Raw genomic sequence first — 18,205 nt, 5'->3', positions numbered from 1 at the left:
AAATGCATGAATGGTCATACAATAAATAGGGGGGATGGCCATATTGCTTTTAGCCTACTTTTAGGTGAAGCTCCCAATACCAACAAAGGTTGCGTAACAATGAGGTACTGCTTATGCTACCGCTTCTTGACCTCTAGTCTCCTATAAAGCTATCCATTGAAGTGACAAGCATTTGCTCTCTAATTTTTGGTGCATTTAGCATAAAACTAGGAGGGGCAGGGGATGTGGGAGACTCCATCGTCCATGAGCCATGGGCAAGGGAGATATCCCATTACTTTCGAGAATGTCAACATAAAAATAGGGTGGGTGCAGCTCATAGGGTGGGAATGGATGATGGGGGAGACTCCATCGTCCCCATGAGCCATCGGCAAGGGAGATATCCCATTACTTTCAAGAATGTCAACATAAAAATAGGGTGGCTGATTTTGTCATGAGACGTAATACTCTAGCTATAATTGAAGAAGGTGGTATCCTACTTAGCATCTTAGGGGAAGAGGCCACCTCATGGAGATTTTCTCGGGTTTTTAAGAATGCCAACATAAAAATAGGGTGGAACACTGTTCGAGAAACTATTTTTACTGAGCCTTTCTCAGCATAAATTGAAGTGGAAATTGTAATTTTGAATAAACGTTTTCATCATATTCAAATCTAATTATAACTAAATCTTCAAAATTTTGATAAAGCTCTCCTAGAGCTAAAGTGAACCTATCTTTTCTTCCCGAGTGATGTGTAACTCAAGACCTCGTTAGGTAATAAATGAATTTCTTCTGGGCGGAACGAAAAACGGCTCGCTTTTATGGGATTTGCTCTTTCTCTCTTCCTCAACGTGTCAGTCGCTAGAAGCCCTCCTCGTAGGATGCTAGTGGGGCCGATGAAGAAAGCAACGCAATTCCTACCTTGAAGGTCTCTCTCTCTCTCTCTCTCTCTCTCTTGTCTCTGTCTGTTGGCTAGTATCGGCTGCCATAGCTTTGCTAGAAAGCTCTGTTTTCCTCTTACCCTGCAGTATGCTTGTCCCATAGCTCGGTTCAATCCAGCAGTACGCTCCGCTTCTTGCCTCCCCAACGAAGGTCACGTACAGAAGAAACAGCGCTGCTAACCCCTGAACACTAGGGCGAACCCCAGCTCACTCAATCTGAGCGAGAGCGTGGTGGGAAACGCATGATTTACATGCTATGGCTTCCCGTTTGTCGCAAAGAATAGGGACCCTCTTTATTCTGCTGTTGTAGCAGAGAATGGAGATGTGCATGTCTGTACCTAAGCTTCGCTCAACGAAAGACAGGATCTGGTATTTGCTTCAAACATCACTCGCAGAGGTGCAGCGAGTGTAGCCAAGTTGCAGAGATATGGACGGAACCGGTCCGAGGATTAGCCAAAGGAGAGTGGAGCTGGTTTCAGCGGGTGCCAGCCACACTCTTGCTCTTCTCTGTATGTATTTCGTCTGCCTCTTCTAACCCAAAAGGCGAAACATCCGTGCATTCTATAGCTATTGAAAAAACTGTAAGGGAAGGGGCAAGACTCCATGCATTCCATTGCTGTAGTTTTAGGGGAAGTGGTTACTGTTAGTGGTTTTGGCTAAAGCATCTATGCATTCTATTGCTGTAGCGTTAGGGAAATGGCTACTGCTGGAGACATGGCCACTCTCCCTCTTTCTTCTTCATGTATGCTGGTATACGCCATGGGATGAATCTCTCTATTTTACCTCAAAGGTAAAGCATCGATTGCTTGACTATTGTGGCTGTAGGCGCAATGGTTAATTTAGGGGGCATGGCTTCTTGTCTCTGTTTGCGTTTAGGATCCATGATGTGAATTTATCTCTTTATTCTCAAAATGACAGCTTTCATTCACTCAATTGCTGTAGTTTAGTGGAAATCGTCCTTCCCTTACTCCATGTTTTTATATGTCCTTCCGTTTCATTTCACAACGAAAGCATTCATGCATTCCATTGCCGCAGCTGTAAGAGAGAAATGTGTTCTTCAGGGGAGATAATGACTCGCCTGTTTTTGCTTCATGTATGAATGATTCTTTCTTCAAACATGAATCCCATGTCTCTCATAGAAATGGTCTGCTGCACTGTACTGCTCTGCTAAATAAACACTAGTAATTTCATGTGTTTCTTGCCTTAGAAAATTGGCAGCTTGCCAATTCCTGGCAAAAGGACTCTGTGATGGTGACATCGCTTGTGAAGTGGGGCTCTGCCTGCTCCTTCTCACTTGGTGCAGCTGGTACAGAAACCTTGGGAGTTATGTTGGGTATGTACATGTCAGGAAACATTTTTTCTCATCAAGCTCACACAGCAGTAGATCTGCTTTTGGGAGAAATTACTAGCCCGCTATTGTTGCAAGAAGGTTTATTGATTACTGGGAATTGTTACCCTATCATATCTTTTCAATCCATCTGTAGGACAGAAATTAGCTTGGATCTGCTTTGTGAAAGTAAATCAACCCTGTCTTTACATTTGCTCGATTCATGGTCCTCGGGAGGACTTTTCTGTCATTTGCAGTTTGAGGGTCTTCCTGCCTTAGTAGGATTCTGTTCTTTCGGAGAGATCAAGTTTGTGGATGTGCAATAAACTGTATAAGGGGTTAGTTTCAGTGCTATTGTAGTATCTCTCAAGATGCACTATCTAGGACCACTCTAGGATCACTGGTCAGTTCCATTGCTTCCAAGTCCTCCTTGGGTGCTCTCAAATGTGATATGGGAAGGAAAGATTTTGCTTTAATATTGAGCTCAGTATTATCTTCCAGAGGCAACTTGTCCTAACTTATCTTGTCATGCTTACAATGGCTTGAAGGTTTAAGATCGCCACCTGTATATGCATATGTTGCCATTCTCTATGGCCATACACGTGTTCTCTTTGTCTTCAGTGCAACTAACTTCACAATTTCAATGCCATTGAGGTAACTTGGGTGCAAATTTGTGGTGGGCAGCTGGAGACATTGTGTGCTCTTGGGGTCGAGGGGAGGACGGACAACTAGGTCATGGAGATGCAGATGAACGACACAGTCCAACCATCATCAGTTCTCTTGAGGAGTGTGAAATTTCCTCTATAACATGTGGGGCCGATCATACAACTGCTCAGTCAGACACAAGATCAACAGTTTACAGCTGGGGTTGGTAAGTGGAAAGCATGTCTCAGATCTGTCTCAGATCCTTTTTTTGCATATTGTTAAAATACAGTGCTCTGCACTTCTGCTGGATTGTTTTGTTGGTAACGTTCAATTTCCAGACTTGACAACGTTGTCATATCTCATGTATGGTCCAGTCACATGCATCTGTGTGCACTTGGTTTTCTGGTTGGGCCTTTGTTACTTCAATATGTAGCTGGTTTCGATTGAGGGAGGTCGCACAAGTGTCCTAAATCTGAATCGAATGCTCACAGGGGTGATTTTGGACGCTTGGGACATGGAAATTCAAGTGATCTTTTCATTCCTCAACCTATAAAAGGTCTTCAAGGCATTGAAGTCAAGCAGATTGCTTGCGGTGACAGCCACTGCCTTGCCATCACCATGGATGGAGAAGTGAAAAGGTATTTGATCAATTTTAAGTGGTTTACTTGAACGGATTTTTCCACTGAAAGGCCCATTGTCGCACTCATCCATCCAGAAGTTTGGTTCACAGGTATATGTTTCTTTTGAAGGGGTTATAAGATAGGCCATATGTTTTTACTGCTAGTTTTTAGTATTAACTGGTTTTTCTCATAATCTTGAAAAAGCCCAAAATTTTAGCAGGTGGTATTTTCAAAAAAGAGAATGCATATGTATTGAATGTACTTTTGGGTGCCAATGACTTGAGTAGGGCTGCCAAATCATTGTTTACACATGCAGGATAGTAGAAATGTACTTTATGCGTTTCAAATGTTTAGTATGTATAATTTCGATGACCCTGAAGTGATTGCATGAGAGCCATATATCTAAAGCATCTTTGTGGAATATTGTTGATGGAATACAAAGTTTATCTTAGTGTATATAGGCTATGAGGTGTTTGTTTTCATGAGTGTGGAGAGATACCAAGGTTCTGTAAACTATATATTTCCAAGTTGTTTAAAGGTCTCTTATAAGAGCCTTTGAATTAGTCGATGATATGGGTGGGCTGAAGGCCAGTTTGCATTCATTGTAACAATCAAGCATTGGAAGAGGACTTGCTTGATCTAAGAAAGAGTTTTCTTCGAGATAGTCAACATTTAACATTCGTTACATGTGGGCGGGCTGAAAGGCAGTTTACATTTATTGTAACAATCATGTTATGTACCTGGACATTAATTTAGGAATTAGGGAACTAATCCAACGGGGTACAGGAGCCTCAGGATTAGGGATTAACAGGTTGATACTCGTGATCTTGGGTGAGCGAGATTTAGCACTTCATCTCGATATGCGAGGTTTCCTTAAGCAGCAGCAAATTATCTTGGGTTTGTCATAGCTGATGAAGTACAAAACGATTGTCGGATGAACGAGAATGTCCAATCTGACAATGGCCATCAGGATGACGATGCGACGATTGATGACCTGGTCACTAAGGTTGACTTCGACGCAAGGATGACCTTGCTTGAGCAGCAGATTGTGAACCTGACTAACACCATGGTTGTTATGCAAGCAACTTTGACGGGTTTGGTGACAGCAGCAGGGGGGGGGGGCTGGGACAACTTTAGTTGTACCCTCTTTCACTCCAGAGCCAGAGCCCTATATGGGGGAGCAACAATTGAAGGCCGAGGAGGTGGTTGACTCTTGGCACTTTGAGTTCCATCCTTTCCATGAGGGGAAAAGATGCAAATGATAGAGGATTCCTGATAGGAAAAGCCCTTACTAAGAATTATGAGTGAAGCCCACGACGTGGGTAGATTTTGAATAGGTTTTCTTGGAAGAGTTCCTGCAAGCCGAGGATGAGTATGACATTGTGTCCAAGTTTAAAAACTTGGAAATAAAGAATATGCCTTTTGAGGCATATTTGCATGAGTAACATGAGTATATAACATGCACGTTCCTAAAAGGTGAATTTGGGCATGTTCTTGGATTCATCTAGGTATATAATTCAGCCGTATTAGCGGACATGGAGATTTCACATTGTGAAGTTTTCGTCCGGGTTGCGGCCGGTTGGTGTTGTGCTTATTCTTTCTATCTTTACCGGTGCATTTGCCCTATCAACTACTTATTTGTTGTACTAATTCTTTCCATTTGCTACTTCCCTTAGTGCTAGGTTGCATTATGGTTGAGTCTGCCTTGTATCTCCGGAGGTTTGACAAAAACTCAGTACGAAGGGATTTGTGTGAATATATGCTCTCGTGTGTGTGTGTGTGTGTGTGTGGAGTACGTGTGTGAGAGCATAGCGTGATACAGAGTCCTACACCCACTATTGGGCATTGATGACGTTAGTGGCGATATCATAGTATCTAGTCCATACTATGCATAATGGAGTTGATAGTTATATAGTCTTGTGGGTTGACTACCATGAGTATATAACATGCATGTTCCTAAAAGGTGAATTTGGGCATGTTCTTGGATTCATCTAGGTATATAATTCAGCAGTATTAGCGGACATGCAGATTTCACATTGTGAAGTTTTTGTCCGCGGGTTGCGGCCGGTTGGTGTTGTGCTTATTCTTTCTATCTTTAGCGGTGCATTTGCCCTATCAACTACTTATTTGCTGTACTAATTCTTTCTATTTGCTACTTCCCTTAGTGCTAGGCTTCATTATGGCTGAGTCTACCATGCATCTCCGGAGGTTTGACAGAAACTTAGTATGAAGGGCTTTGTGTGAATATATGCTCTTATGTGTGCATGTGCATGATCAATGCCATGTACCTTCTCAAGTGCTGATCCAGAGGAGGCAGCTAGATAAAGAAAGAACCAGCTAGGAGCACAAGAGGACAAAGGTGGATTCAGAGCAAGGCTTGGAGGAGCTTCATGACCATGTGTTAGGAGCCAGGACATGGGGTCGGCCGAACCAGCACTGGTCGGTTGAACCAGAGGAAACAGAAGCCGGCGCGTGATGAGCGAGGGGAAAAACCCTGTTGGCTGCATGACTTGGTGTTGTCGGCTGTACCAGAGGGGGCAAGGTGGTTGCAGGCGCTCCAGAGGACAAGGCGGCAGTGGCGACCAAGGATTGAAGAAAGCCACCAGTCGGGTAGCGTTGAAAAGGCGCATTTAAAGCATATAAGACTGGCCGACCAGCAGTCGGCCAGTACACCAAAGTGTCCAAGACTACTATAAAAGGAAGAGTGTGCTCATTATTAGAATCATTCTCTCCCCTGTGGAGTGGATCAAGTATTAGGCTAGATTTTGGTGATGTTCACCTTTTATAAGGCAGCCTCTGGTTGTAGAACTAGAGTACCCTTTTTGTACTATATGAAATATACTGAATTTCCAGCACATCTCTCTCTCTCTCTCTACTCTCTCTCCATATCTGCGTTTTGCATCAGCATGTTGCTAGGAGTGTTTAGGGTTGAAAGAAGACTCCCAGAGCTTCCGTGTGTTACATTGGTGTATCAGAGCATCAAGCTCAGCAAAGCTAAACACTGACTCAGTCCCATATGATGGTGTACAGGTCCAAGGTACAAGAAAGTACACGGATACGAAGCCCAAGGCAAGGAACACAGAATCGGGAAGAGCTCCCAAGAGGTTTGTTGGTGGTGTTCCACAAAGCCAAAGGGGATGGCAGTCCTGTGAGCCAGATAGGTTCTCGGGCAACGGTCTCAAGGGAGGTTTATCCTCCAAGGGTGATGTGAGGGTGCCAGACTCATTTTTCAGGAATGAAGACGAAGACAGTGTTCAGAGTTAGGCCAGGAATGGATTGTGGACTAGATGGAACAGATGCATAGATCTTCGTTTGAGACAGAGTGGTTTGGAGAACAGGCCGGGTTTTTAGAGAAAAAGGGTTGCCAGGGATGGATGGATGACAGAGGGACTTCGGGAAAAGGATTGGGATGATGACAGTCATCCAAGAGCAGGTTGGATTCCCGTCATCAAGTTTAGCAGAGGGGGATGTCATGTGCATGATCAATGCCATGTACCTTCTCAAGTGCTGATCCAGAGGAGGCAGCCAGATAAAGACTATGAACCAGCTAGGAGCACAAGAGGACAAAGGTGGATTCAGAGCAAGGCCTGGAGGAGCTTCATGACCATGCGTTAGGAGCCAGGACATGGGGTCGGCCGAGCACTGGTCGGCTGAACCAGAGAAAGGCAGGAGCCGGCGCATGATGAGCAAGGGGAAAAACCCTGTCGGCTGCATGACTTGGTGTTGTCGGCTGTACCAGAGGGAGCAAGGCGGTTGCAGGCGTTCCAGAGGACAAGGCGGCAGTGGCGACTAAGGATCGAAGAAGACCACCAGTCGGGCAGCGCTGAAAAGGGGCATTTAAAGCATATAAGACTGGCCGACTAGCAGTCGTCCAGTACACCAAAGTGTCCAAGACTACTATAAAAGGAAGTGTGCGCTCATTATTAGAATCATTCTCTCCCCTATGGAGTGGATCAAGTATTAGGCTAGATTTTGGTGATGTTCACCTTTTATAAGGCAGCCTCTGGCTCTAGAACTAGAGTACCCTTTTTGTACTATATGAAATATACTGAATTTCCACCACATCTCTCTCTCTCTCTACTCTCTCTCCACATCTGCGTTTTGCATCAGCTGAAACTCGCGGCGGGTGCCCGGGGGACTAGGGCCTTTGACACACTTGTTGATACCATCAATGCATGTTAAAACACTTAAACATGGCCACAGCCTTAACACATATCCATCATCACTTTGCATAAAACATAAAGCTAGACAAAACATCCACAAATGCTGAAAATGGAGCTTGCACATGTGACACCGCATAGAGGCCGGAATGGGCCGACCCCCCCCCCCCTTGGAGTACTTTATTACCCAAGGAGAATAATATCATGTACAAGCTTTGAGGGCCTTACTCTCCCCATGGGAGATGCCGGATTATCCCTATACAAATGCCATAACACAGCCCAACACAAGGCTACCAAGCCAGAACATAGGCTGTAGAAATGCCGAGCCAACAATATAATCCATATACCTTCGTGTGGGTACTGATTCTTCCCCAAAAACCACGGGTCTTCATGCAATAGAGCTGGTACAGCAAGTACAACTCTCCATTCAGCCGGTATAGCAGGTACAATGGTTGGTACAGCAAGTACAGTAGCTGGTACAGCCGGTACGGTGGCTGGTACAGCAGGTACATCAGTATAAATGCTGGTACAGCAGGTACAATGACTAGTACAGCAGGTATGGTGGCTGGTACAGCCGATACGATGGTTGGTACAGCAAGTACAGCAAGTACAAATGCTGGTGCAACAAGTACAATGGCTAGCAATCATAATAAATGATTAAATACCCTTGCCTTCAGTATTTCTTCGCGATGGAAGCCTCCAAAACAGTCCCCAACAGCCGGTATTCTTCATGGGCAGCCTTCAAGAGAGAGAGAAAGAGAGTAGCCATCATTAGGGAAGCCTGTAACGGTGGTAGAGGCTAGTGTGCAGCAAGAGAGCCTCCCATGAGCTAAAATGGCAAAAGAAGGTTACGATGATAGGTGGAGAGCCACACAATAGCTGAAGTGACAAGTGTGAGGCCACTTGTCTCACTTTGATCCTTTTTCTAACAAGTGTCAGGCCACTTGTCTCACTTTGGTCCACCTCCTTGCCACATGTCCCAATCTAAGAGATGGGTCCTTCCATAAACTTTATCTCTAAAAATATCCCAACTGGTAGACATTCTGTCATAGGCACTTTGCCAACTCTTGGTACCTGCTCAATTCCAGATGTAGTTACGCGAACAGAACTTCCATCGGAGTCGGGCCAAAAATAGCAACTCTCCTAAATTTTAGGAGTGTGGTCCTTTGTATTCTAGGATAATCCCCCATTCCCAAAGCTTGTACTTTCCAAAAATTTAAACATTCTGGAGTTCACCAGATCCCTTTCAGACTGGGAAATGTCCAGGCTGGTGACATCCTCCCAAACTTCTTAAAAGTTGTCCGCAACTTTAAGCTTCAAGCCATATATTCAAGATATAATCATGTCCCATCGATTGGGCGAGACGAGGCAGTCTCAAAAATCCAATATAATTGAAGAATCCATGTCCCAAAGAAATGGGCGAGACTAAACAAGTCTCCATAATACCAATATCAAAATCATGTCCCAAGATAAATGGGTGAGACAAAAACAGTCCCATAAGTCCAGATATCATAATCATGTCCCAAGATAAATGGGCGAGACAAATCAATCCCATAAGTCCACATATCATAATCCATGTCCCAAGTAAATGGGCGAGACAAAAACAGTCCCATAAGTCCGGATATCATAATCCATGTCCCAAGTAAATGGGCGAAACAAAACAGTCCCATAAGTCCAGATATCATAATCATGTCCCAAGATAAATGGACGAGAGAAATCAGTCCCATAAGTCCAGATATCATAATCCATGTCCCAAGTAAATGGGCGAGACAAAATAAGTCTCCTGCCAACAAGACATCGGTCCACATGACCCTTGGCATAGACATAAGTCCCGTCATGTCCACTTTACCACTTGCACTCCGTGTTGGTACTCTGACCACACACCTTGTGACCACACACCTTGGATGAGAGGTGGGCTCAAGTAACAAGATAAAACAATCACTCGCAGGCATAGATAACCTGGTGTTCCATAAGCATTTCTGCTACACATAGTTTATAGGCATTTCGGCCACCAATAGTTTGTAGGCATTTCGGCCACCAACTCACACTACCCTCTCAGGTGCCCATGTTCCCTTCCATCTGCTCTCTATTGTTCCACCCACACATGGTAGAAACAATCTTCAAGAGAGCACGTAGGACAAGAGAACACTACACAGGGTATGTTGTGCTTGTCACTACCCTTTGAAGTGCCCATGTTCCCTTCCATCTGCTCTCTATTGTTCCACCCTCACATGGTAGAAACAATCTTCAAGAGAGCACGTAGGACAAGAGAACACTACACAGGGTATGTGAATCATGAGTTTCATAAGTCCAATGCATCCCAAATAAAGGGAGCCAAAAAGAATAATCCATCCCAGTAAAAGGGAGCCATAAACATAATCCATAAACCTGAGGATGGATCCAAATCCCTAGAAAAGAAGTCCAGGAATCCATAGACCTGTATACCATAATCCTTGTATACCATAACTCTTACCACATACTCCGTGCTAACCACACACCTTGGAGTAGAGGTGGACTTTATCCATAAAAGCATCATATCCATGAGATATCCAAAGATTTCTTCTCTATAAACTCGGACAGATTCGTCCATAGAAATTGCTTGTGAAGCCCAATATCTATATAAATCTCGTCCAAGAAAGAAATCTCCATAGATATAATCCATCCCGATAAAGGGAGCCATAAACAATGTTTCCCTGAAACCATCTCAAGGCAAACAACAACACCTTTCTCCTTGCACAGCTATACAAGGGTTAGTGAACATCAAAAACACTTCATAGCAAAAGCACTAACTTTGCAAACTCAAAGTATACTTAGCTTTTCTTTGCCAGGTTGGTCATGAAGCCAAAAGAAATATCTCCTCACCTTATCCTTAAGATATATCTCCATATAGCTTGCCTGTAAGCTTGATAATATAATCCACAATATCCATATGGAAAGAGTGCTAAACGTGTGCACATAAAGCCAACTCCATACTTCCAAGATAAATTTTGTGAATTCATAAATCCTTAGACCAAGCTGTCTATTGCTCATGCTCTTGCTTCATAGGCTCTGAAGTGACTGGCCATGCTTAATAGCAATGACGGTAAGTGTGGTCCCCATTTGAGATCTTTTCTCTTTCTTATTGATAGAGAGAAGCCTCTGCTTCCAAGAAAGCCTATGCTCTGATACGAATGAAACTCGCGGCGGGTGCCCGGGGGACTAGGGCCTTTGACACACTTGTTGATACCATCAATGCATGTTAAAACACTTAAACATGGCCACAGCCTTAACACATATCCATCATCACTTTGCATAAAACATAAAGCTAGACAAAACATCCACAAATGCTGAAAATGGAGCTTGCACGTGTGACACCCGCATAGAGGCCGGAATGGGCTGACCCCCCTCCCCTTGGAGTACTTTATTACCCAAGGAGAATAATATCATGTACAAGCTTTGAGGGCCTTACTCTCCCCACGGGAGATGCCGGATTATCCCTATACAAATGCCATAACACAGCCCAACACAAGGCTACCAAGCCGGAACATAGGCTGTAGAAATGCCGAGCCAACAATATAATCCATATACCTTCGTGTGGGTACTGATTCTTCCCCAAAAACCACGGGTCTTCATGCAATAGAGCTGGTACAACAAGTACAACTCTCCATTCAGCCGGTATAGCAGGTACAATGGCTGGTACAGCAAGTACAGTAGTTGGTACAGCCGGTACGGTGGCTGGTACAGTAGGTACAGCAGTATAAATGCTGGTACAGCAGGTACAATGACTAGTACAGCAGGTATGGTGGCTGGTACAGCAGGTACGATGGCTGGTACAGCCGATACAATGGTTGGTACAGCAAGTACAGCAAGTACAAATGCTGGTGCAACAAGTACAATGGCTAGAAATCATAATAAATGATTAAATACCCTTGCCTTCAGTATTTCTTCGCGATGGAAGCCTCCAAAACAGTCCCCAACAGCCGGTATTCTTCATGGGCAGCCTTCAAGAGAGAGAGAAAGAGAGTAGCCATCATTAGGGAAGCCTGTAACGGTGGTAGAGTCTAGTGTGCAGCAAGAGAGCTTCCCATGAGCTAAAATGGCAAAAGAAGGTTACGATGACAAGTGGAGAGCCACACAATAGCTGAAGTGACAAGTGTGAGGTCACTTGTCTCACTTTGATGCAGCCACACAACCTCGCAAGCAGCACCACAAGTAGCCCGGTACTCTGCCTCTGTCGAAGATAGGGCAATAGTTGGCTGCCTCTTACTGCCCCAAGAAACTGCTCTTGAGCCGAGGATAAAACTGTAACCTGAAGTAGATCTCCTCGTGTCTGGATCTCCTTCCCAATCTGAGTCACTCCAACCTTGGAGTTTGACTCCATCCCCTCCTGTGTAGAAGAGTCCTAGATCTTTCATACTCTGCAGATACCGCAAGATCCGCAATCCTGCGTCCCAATGAGACTTCAATGGCATCTGCATAAAAGAGCTCAACAGCCCCACAGAGAAGCTCAAGTTCAATCTGGTGTTCAGCAACCAGATCAATGAACCGACCAACTTTCGATACTGCGAGGCATCAACTGGCTCACAAGGATCATTAACAGTTAACTTTGTATTTGGGTCCATTGGCGAAGTAATAGGCTTGCAGTTCTCCATCCCAAAGGCCTGAAGCAACTCATGAACATACCGCTCTGCTGAGAGAAAAAAAACCCCTTTTGGGTTTGCCAGATCTCCAATCCCAAGAAGAAGTGGAGTAAGCCTAGGTCGGTCATCTCAACTCCTTTAACAAGGCAGCCTTCGTCACGCCAATGTGCTCCACATGACCGCCGGTGAGAATGAGATCATCCACACAAAGGATGATAATCGTAACCATGCCGCGTTCCCGAAAGAGATATAGGTTGGGATCTAAAACCGATCTGTGAAAACCACTCCGAACAAAGAAGGAATCAATCTTCTGATTCCAAGCCCTGGGAGCCTGTTTAAGACCATACAAGGCCTTACGTAACCTATAAACCATTCCTTCTGATCCTGGAACAACAAAGCTTGGAGGCTGCTCAACATACACCTCCTCCTTCAGGTCACCATTAAGGAACGCATATTTTACATCCATTTGATACACAGGCCACCTCTGAGAAGAAGCAAGGGCAAGAACGGTCCGAATCGTGGTCATCCTTGCTGTTGGTGCAAAGGTATCCTCGTAGTCGATGCCTGGCCGTTGAGCATAACCTTTAGCCACGAGTCTGGCTTTGTGTTTGTCCACCGACCCATCTGACGCATATTTGGTCTACTGTATTGCTTTTGTCGCGGACTCTGTGCGATCTTCGAGGGCCGTCCTTTGTGGTCCACTCGGAGGGTAGCTCCGTGACATCTGACTCCCGAAGGGTGTCCATCAACCACCTAGGTACTCGAACTTATCGTGGAGCCTCCTGCTGTTGCGGGGACTCTACTCCAACTGCGGGCTCAACCTCCTGTACTGACTGTGGTTGACCAACTGGAACAATGGTCTGGGAATCATCATCAGACTCCTCTGGATCTCCAAGAAGTGGCGGCTCCTCGACAGTGGATACTGGAACATGCTCATCAAAGACCATATCTCGGCTGACAACAATCTCATTCCTCTCTGGATCATACAATCTGTATCCCTTGGAAAGAGAATTATACCCCACAAATATAAGCTTACGGGATCTGGAGTCAAGCTTCCCCCTCTGCTTCTTCGGAATATCTACATACGCATCGCTCCCAAAAACATGGAAGTGGGAGACATCAGGTTTCCTGCCAAAGTATGCCTCAAACGGAGTCATATTAGGTACTGAAGTCGTTGGAGACCGGTTGAGGGTATGGACAGCCGTTGCCACAGCCTCTCCCCAAAGATCACGATGCTCGAGCATGGTTCTCGCCATCTCCACTACAGTCCTGTTTTTGCGTTCTACAACTCCATTCTCTGAAGGCGATCTTGTTTTGGCCAGTTTCCTCTTGATGCCATGATCTGCACAAAATCTGACGAAAACATTCGAAGAGAATTCACCCCCTTTGTTAGCCTTGAGAGTCTTTACCTGCAATCTAGACACTTTTTCCACCATCACGTGCCAATCCTTGAACCGTGCAAAAGCTTGGTCCTTCTGTGAAAGAAAGTAGACCCACGTGAATCTGGTACAGTCATCAACAAGTAGCATGAAATAAAGAGATCCTCCCAATCATGGTGTCTGCTGAAGTCCACACAAGTCAGTGTGAATCAACTCCAATGGTTTTGAAGCCCGCCTGGAAGCCTGCTTCAGAAAGGATTCCCTGTGCTGCTTACCACGTATGCAAGAACTGCAATGTCCTTGCTTGCTGCCAACATTTGGCAAGCCAACCACCATCTGGTCCCGGAAAGCTCGCCGTAGTGCATCCACATTTAAGTGGCCAAAACGAAAGTGCCACAGATCTTCGACCTGAGAACCTGTCTTCAATGAGGAGAGTGCAGAGAGCTTGTAGATACCATTCTCCCCACACCGCCTTCTCAAACAACCTGGCCAGTCTCACTGTCCCGTAGAGTGATTGAATGCTCCTCAAATTCCATCCGAAAGCCAGTCTTGCATACTTCATGCACTGACAGAAGATGAAAACCAAGAGCATGGACGTAAAGAACACGGAAGGAATGCTCCCCCCCTTTGCCGTTGGGAACTGTTGTGTATCGGAATGGTGGAGTTGTCGCTAATGAAGATGCGACCTGACTGCCGTTTAAGATCCAAAAAGAAGTCTCGGGAAGGAGTCATGTGCCTGGAAGCACCACTGTCAGGAATCCACTCCCGGGTATTCTTTGCGGTGAAGCCAACTGCCTCCTCGCTCGAAGACGATGAAGCATCCGAGTCCATCATCTCTAAGTGCACAAATGCTGGAGTCTTTGCAGCTGAGGCTGAAGAATCAGCACTCTTCCCAGTCCGCTTAGGACACTTCCGCCAATAGTGGCCTTTCTTGCCATAATCATTGCAGGACCTCTCGGCCTTCAGTTTCTCTCTATTTGTGTCAGGCTTCTTCTCAGAAGACTTCTTTGGTGAAGCCTTCCCTTTGCCCTTGTTGTTATTCCAGCCTTTTGGCCGTTGGCCAGTTAAGGCCTCTGAACCTCCACTGTGAGGAGGGTTCGTGAATCGTTCCTCCTAGTCCAAGACCATGGGCACAAGCTCCTCCCATGTAATGGTGCTGAGCCTGCCACTAGTAATCAAAGAGGAGTAGAAAGCGGAATATTGAGCAAGTGGGACAGCAAAGTAATGGCCATATCTTCTGATGATATCTCCTTCCTAGCCTGGAGGACTTCCTGCTGAAGGGCTTGCAGCTTGTTAATGTGGTCCCGCATCGTCAGGGTTCATAACCCGCATCTGTACTTCCAAGGAAATCCTCTTCATGGGCGATACCCTGTTATAAAGAGAAGCCAAGTGCTGCCATATGCCTCTGGCCAGCGTCATATGCTTTACGTGATTGATTACTTGCGGTGTGCAGTTGAGGAAGATAAATGAACGGACCCTGGTGTTGACACGATCCCACATCTGTGCCTATGCCTCGTGGTCTTTTCTGGTTGACTGTAACTCCCCTTCCTCTGCTTCTGGCCGTGGAACCCCGACAACGATGAAATCAACAAGGTCGTATGACTCCAGCACAGACTCCATCATAACCTTCCAGATGCTGTAATTGTTCCCGTCCAATTGCGGTCCACTGGGAACGTGGGGAGTGTTGGGATCTTCACATGCTTCTCAGCCATCTCTAACAAATCCGCCATCGCGGGGATGTCACTGAAAAGTGTGGGTGAGTGGGGAAAAAAACTTACACCTGCAAGTGGTTGTCAAGCAACTCAGCCCGCCTTCCTCTTGCTTCTTCTCTTCCCGAACAGTCCCTAACAATCCACCAATCAGCAACGCAACAGTCCCCCTCTTGCTCAAAAAACTCCCAAGATCTTTCAAGAGCCTAGGGCTCTGATACCATGTCAAAATACGCAGTGGAGATGATAACCAAATCTGAGACCACAAGAGCAAGTAGAGTGCAAACAGCACAAGAGAAGGAGAGAGATAGGCGTGTAACTCTGCTCTATATACACAAGATCCTGGAATGATACAAGATGAATATGGCAAGGGGCTATGGGGCCTTTTTATATGGCCCCAAGAGAGCAGTCGGCCTGCTTCAGGAACAGCCGGACAGGGCCTGCATCTCCACGACCTGCTGAAAACATCAAGTCAGCCAGCTCATAGATGTAGTCGTGGACCTGATTCCTGAAGCATCAATCGGCTTGCAACTGTGTACTCTAGCCACCACAGGGCAGTCACCCAAGCCATAGAGAAATAGGGAAAAATGGGGAAAAAAATACGGGGAGTGAGGAAAAATGAGAAAACACCTACAAAGGGTGGGCACACCCACAACAGAGGCCTTGGTGTCTGAAAAAGACAGGAGATGACTTCTAACAAAGCACTGCGTATTACGCTTACTCGGACTGGGAGGTAGATTCGTGACAAAGTTTATTGAAATATCTTGGAAAGGACCCTCAGGAATTGGCAAGGGCTGTAACAACCCTATCTTCTTTACACGAGGAGCTTTCACCTTTTGACAAATATCACAGCGTTGTACATATGTAAACACATCTCGCCTCATCTTTGGCCAATAATATTGCTGTTCCAATTTCTCCAGAGTCGAATTCATGCCCCTATGACCACCAGTAATGGCGTCGTGGGCATCATGGAGAAGAGCTGCCCTGAACGACTTCATGACACACAGTAGGTCTTTGTAGAAAAGCCAACCATCGCGTATCAGAATGTGGCATGGTCTTGTGGCATCCAATGCCTGTTCCCACTGTGTGTACCAAATTCCTTGGAATCCGCGTACGTGTGCTTCATGTCATCTAGTCCTGTACCAACAAGATTGAGTCTTTCTAGTGGTCTGAATCGAAGTCACTTGTTCCTTCCTGCTTAAAGCATCGGCCACTGGATTGGCCTATCCTGGAAGGTACTCAATCATACCACCGAATTGCTGGAATATCTGGCTCCAGCGGTGTTGTCGATCACTCCACTGTGCACTTGGCATTGTCCTAATCCAGCGTAATGCGTGATGGTCAGTGCGAACCTCAAAGTCATGGCCATAAAGAAAATGTTTCCAATGTTTCAAGGCCTGTATAACTGCGAGGAGTTCACGATTGTAGACTGAGTAATTTCTCTCTCTGTGCAGTAACTTACGAGACATGTAAGCTACTGGATGACCATTCTGTTGTAACACACCTCCAATTGCGATGTTACTTGCATCGGTGATCACCTGAAATGGTTCGTCCCACGAGGCAAGTGCTAAACAAGGCGCTTTTGATAAAGCCACCTTGAGGTTCTTGAGTGCCTCCAACGCTCGTGGAGTCATTCGAATCTTTTGTCTTCTTGTCTTCACACCTTTAGTAGATCGGTGAGATCCGCCGAGAGATCAGAAAACTTGTCTATGTGGGTGGAGTATGCCTGGCATATACCTACAAAGGATCTGATGTCATAGGCCGTCTGAGGTATTTCCCAATTGACAATCTCGGCCACTTTAGCCGGATCAAGTCGAATGCCTTCGGCACTAATTATGTATCCTAAGTAATGCACCTGGAATAGATAAAACTCCGATTTCTTTTCATTGACGTAGAGCTCGTTGCTTTCCAACAACTTAAGGACTTTCTCCACATCAATGTCATGCTGCTTAACCGTAGCTGAAAATACCAGTATGTCGTCCAGAAATATGAACACACACCTTTCAATCAAATCCCGGAAAACACGCATCATCATGCGGTTAAATGTAGTTGGGGCGTTCATCAAGCCAAATGGCATGACCACAAATTCATAGTGGGCCTGTTCCGTATGGAAGGTTGTCTTGGGGATGTCCCCCTCCACAATCCTCACCTGGTGGTACCCACTCTTTAAATCAAGTTTCGAGAACACCTTTGCTCCATTTAGCCTCTCGAGAATATAATCTATTCGAGGCATCGAGAATCTGCTCTTGATAGTCAGCTTGTTGAGTGCACGATAATTTTACACAAACAGGAAGACTCATCTTTCTTCTTGACAAATAAAATCGGTGCTGCAAATGGCGACACGCTGGGGCGGATGAAGCCAGATTGCAACAATTCTTGGAGTTGGCGGTCCAACTCCGATTCCATTGCCTTGGAAAGGTGATACGAAAACTTGCTCGAGGATTCCGAGCCTGGGAGGAGGTCAATCTTGTGGTTCTCCGGTCTAGACAGGGGGGGTTCGGGAGGGAGGCTGTCCCGAAGAAAAATCTTCTGGAACTTTTCATGGAGAGCCGAGTACTTCTCGGAAGCACTGGCCACCGTTTGGGCTGACTGGATGTATATCATCGCACACTATGCATCTTTCCCGACTGCTCGCTTAGCCTGCAACAAGTGGCTTATGAGCGGAAAGTTCGGAATTCTTGGCTCACACTTAATGGTCATTGGGGCGTTTGACACATTCCGATTGATCTGGAACGTGTGCTTGTCCCACTTGACATCTAGAAGAAACTTGTGAAACCACTGAATACCCAAAATTATGTCTGCTTCTACAAGAGGTGCAATCATAAAATCA

The 18,205-nt window shown here is 45.6% G+C and overlaps 1 protein-coding gene across 3 annotated transcripts in view; it reads left to right on the top strand.

Moving 5' to 3' along the window:
• Positions 1-854: 854 nt before the first annotated feature.
• LOC147627973 (ultraviolet-B receptor UVR8-like) overlaps positions 855-18,205 on the top strand; it is a 66,320-nt gene continuing 48,969 nt past the window's right edge. Inside the window, exons 1-3 of one of the 3 annotated variants that reach the window (XM_086814939.1) lie at positions 855-1,425; positions 2,928-3,114; positions 3,380-3,526. In XM_086814939.1, coding sequence (XP_086671065.1) covers positions 1,344-1,425; positions 2,928-3,114; positions 3,380-3,526 — 416 coding nt within the window. In that variant the 5' untranslated portion in view covers positions 855-1,343. The remainder of the gene's footprint in view (positions 1,426-2,927; positions 3,115-3,379; positions 3,527-18,205) is intronic. The other 2 variants (XM_086814940.1, XM_086814938.1) reach the window with 2 other exon arrangements.

Source organism: Cibotium barometz, chromosome 20 (assembly GCF_041138505.1).
Source record: "Cibotium barometz isolate CiBa-2024 chromosome 20, ASM4113850v1, whole genome shotgun sequence".
NCBI lineage: Eukaryota > Viridiplantae > Streptophyta > Polypodiopsida > Cyatheales > Cibotiaceae > Cibotium > Cibotium barometz.
The sequence above is the reverse complement of the archived record's forward strand: the minus strand, read 5'-3'. Positions and strand labels throughout refer to the sequence as shown.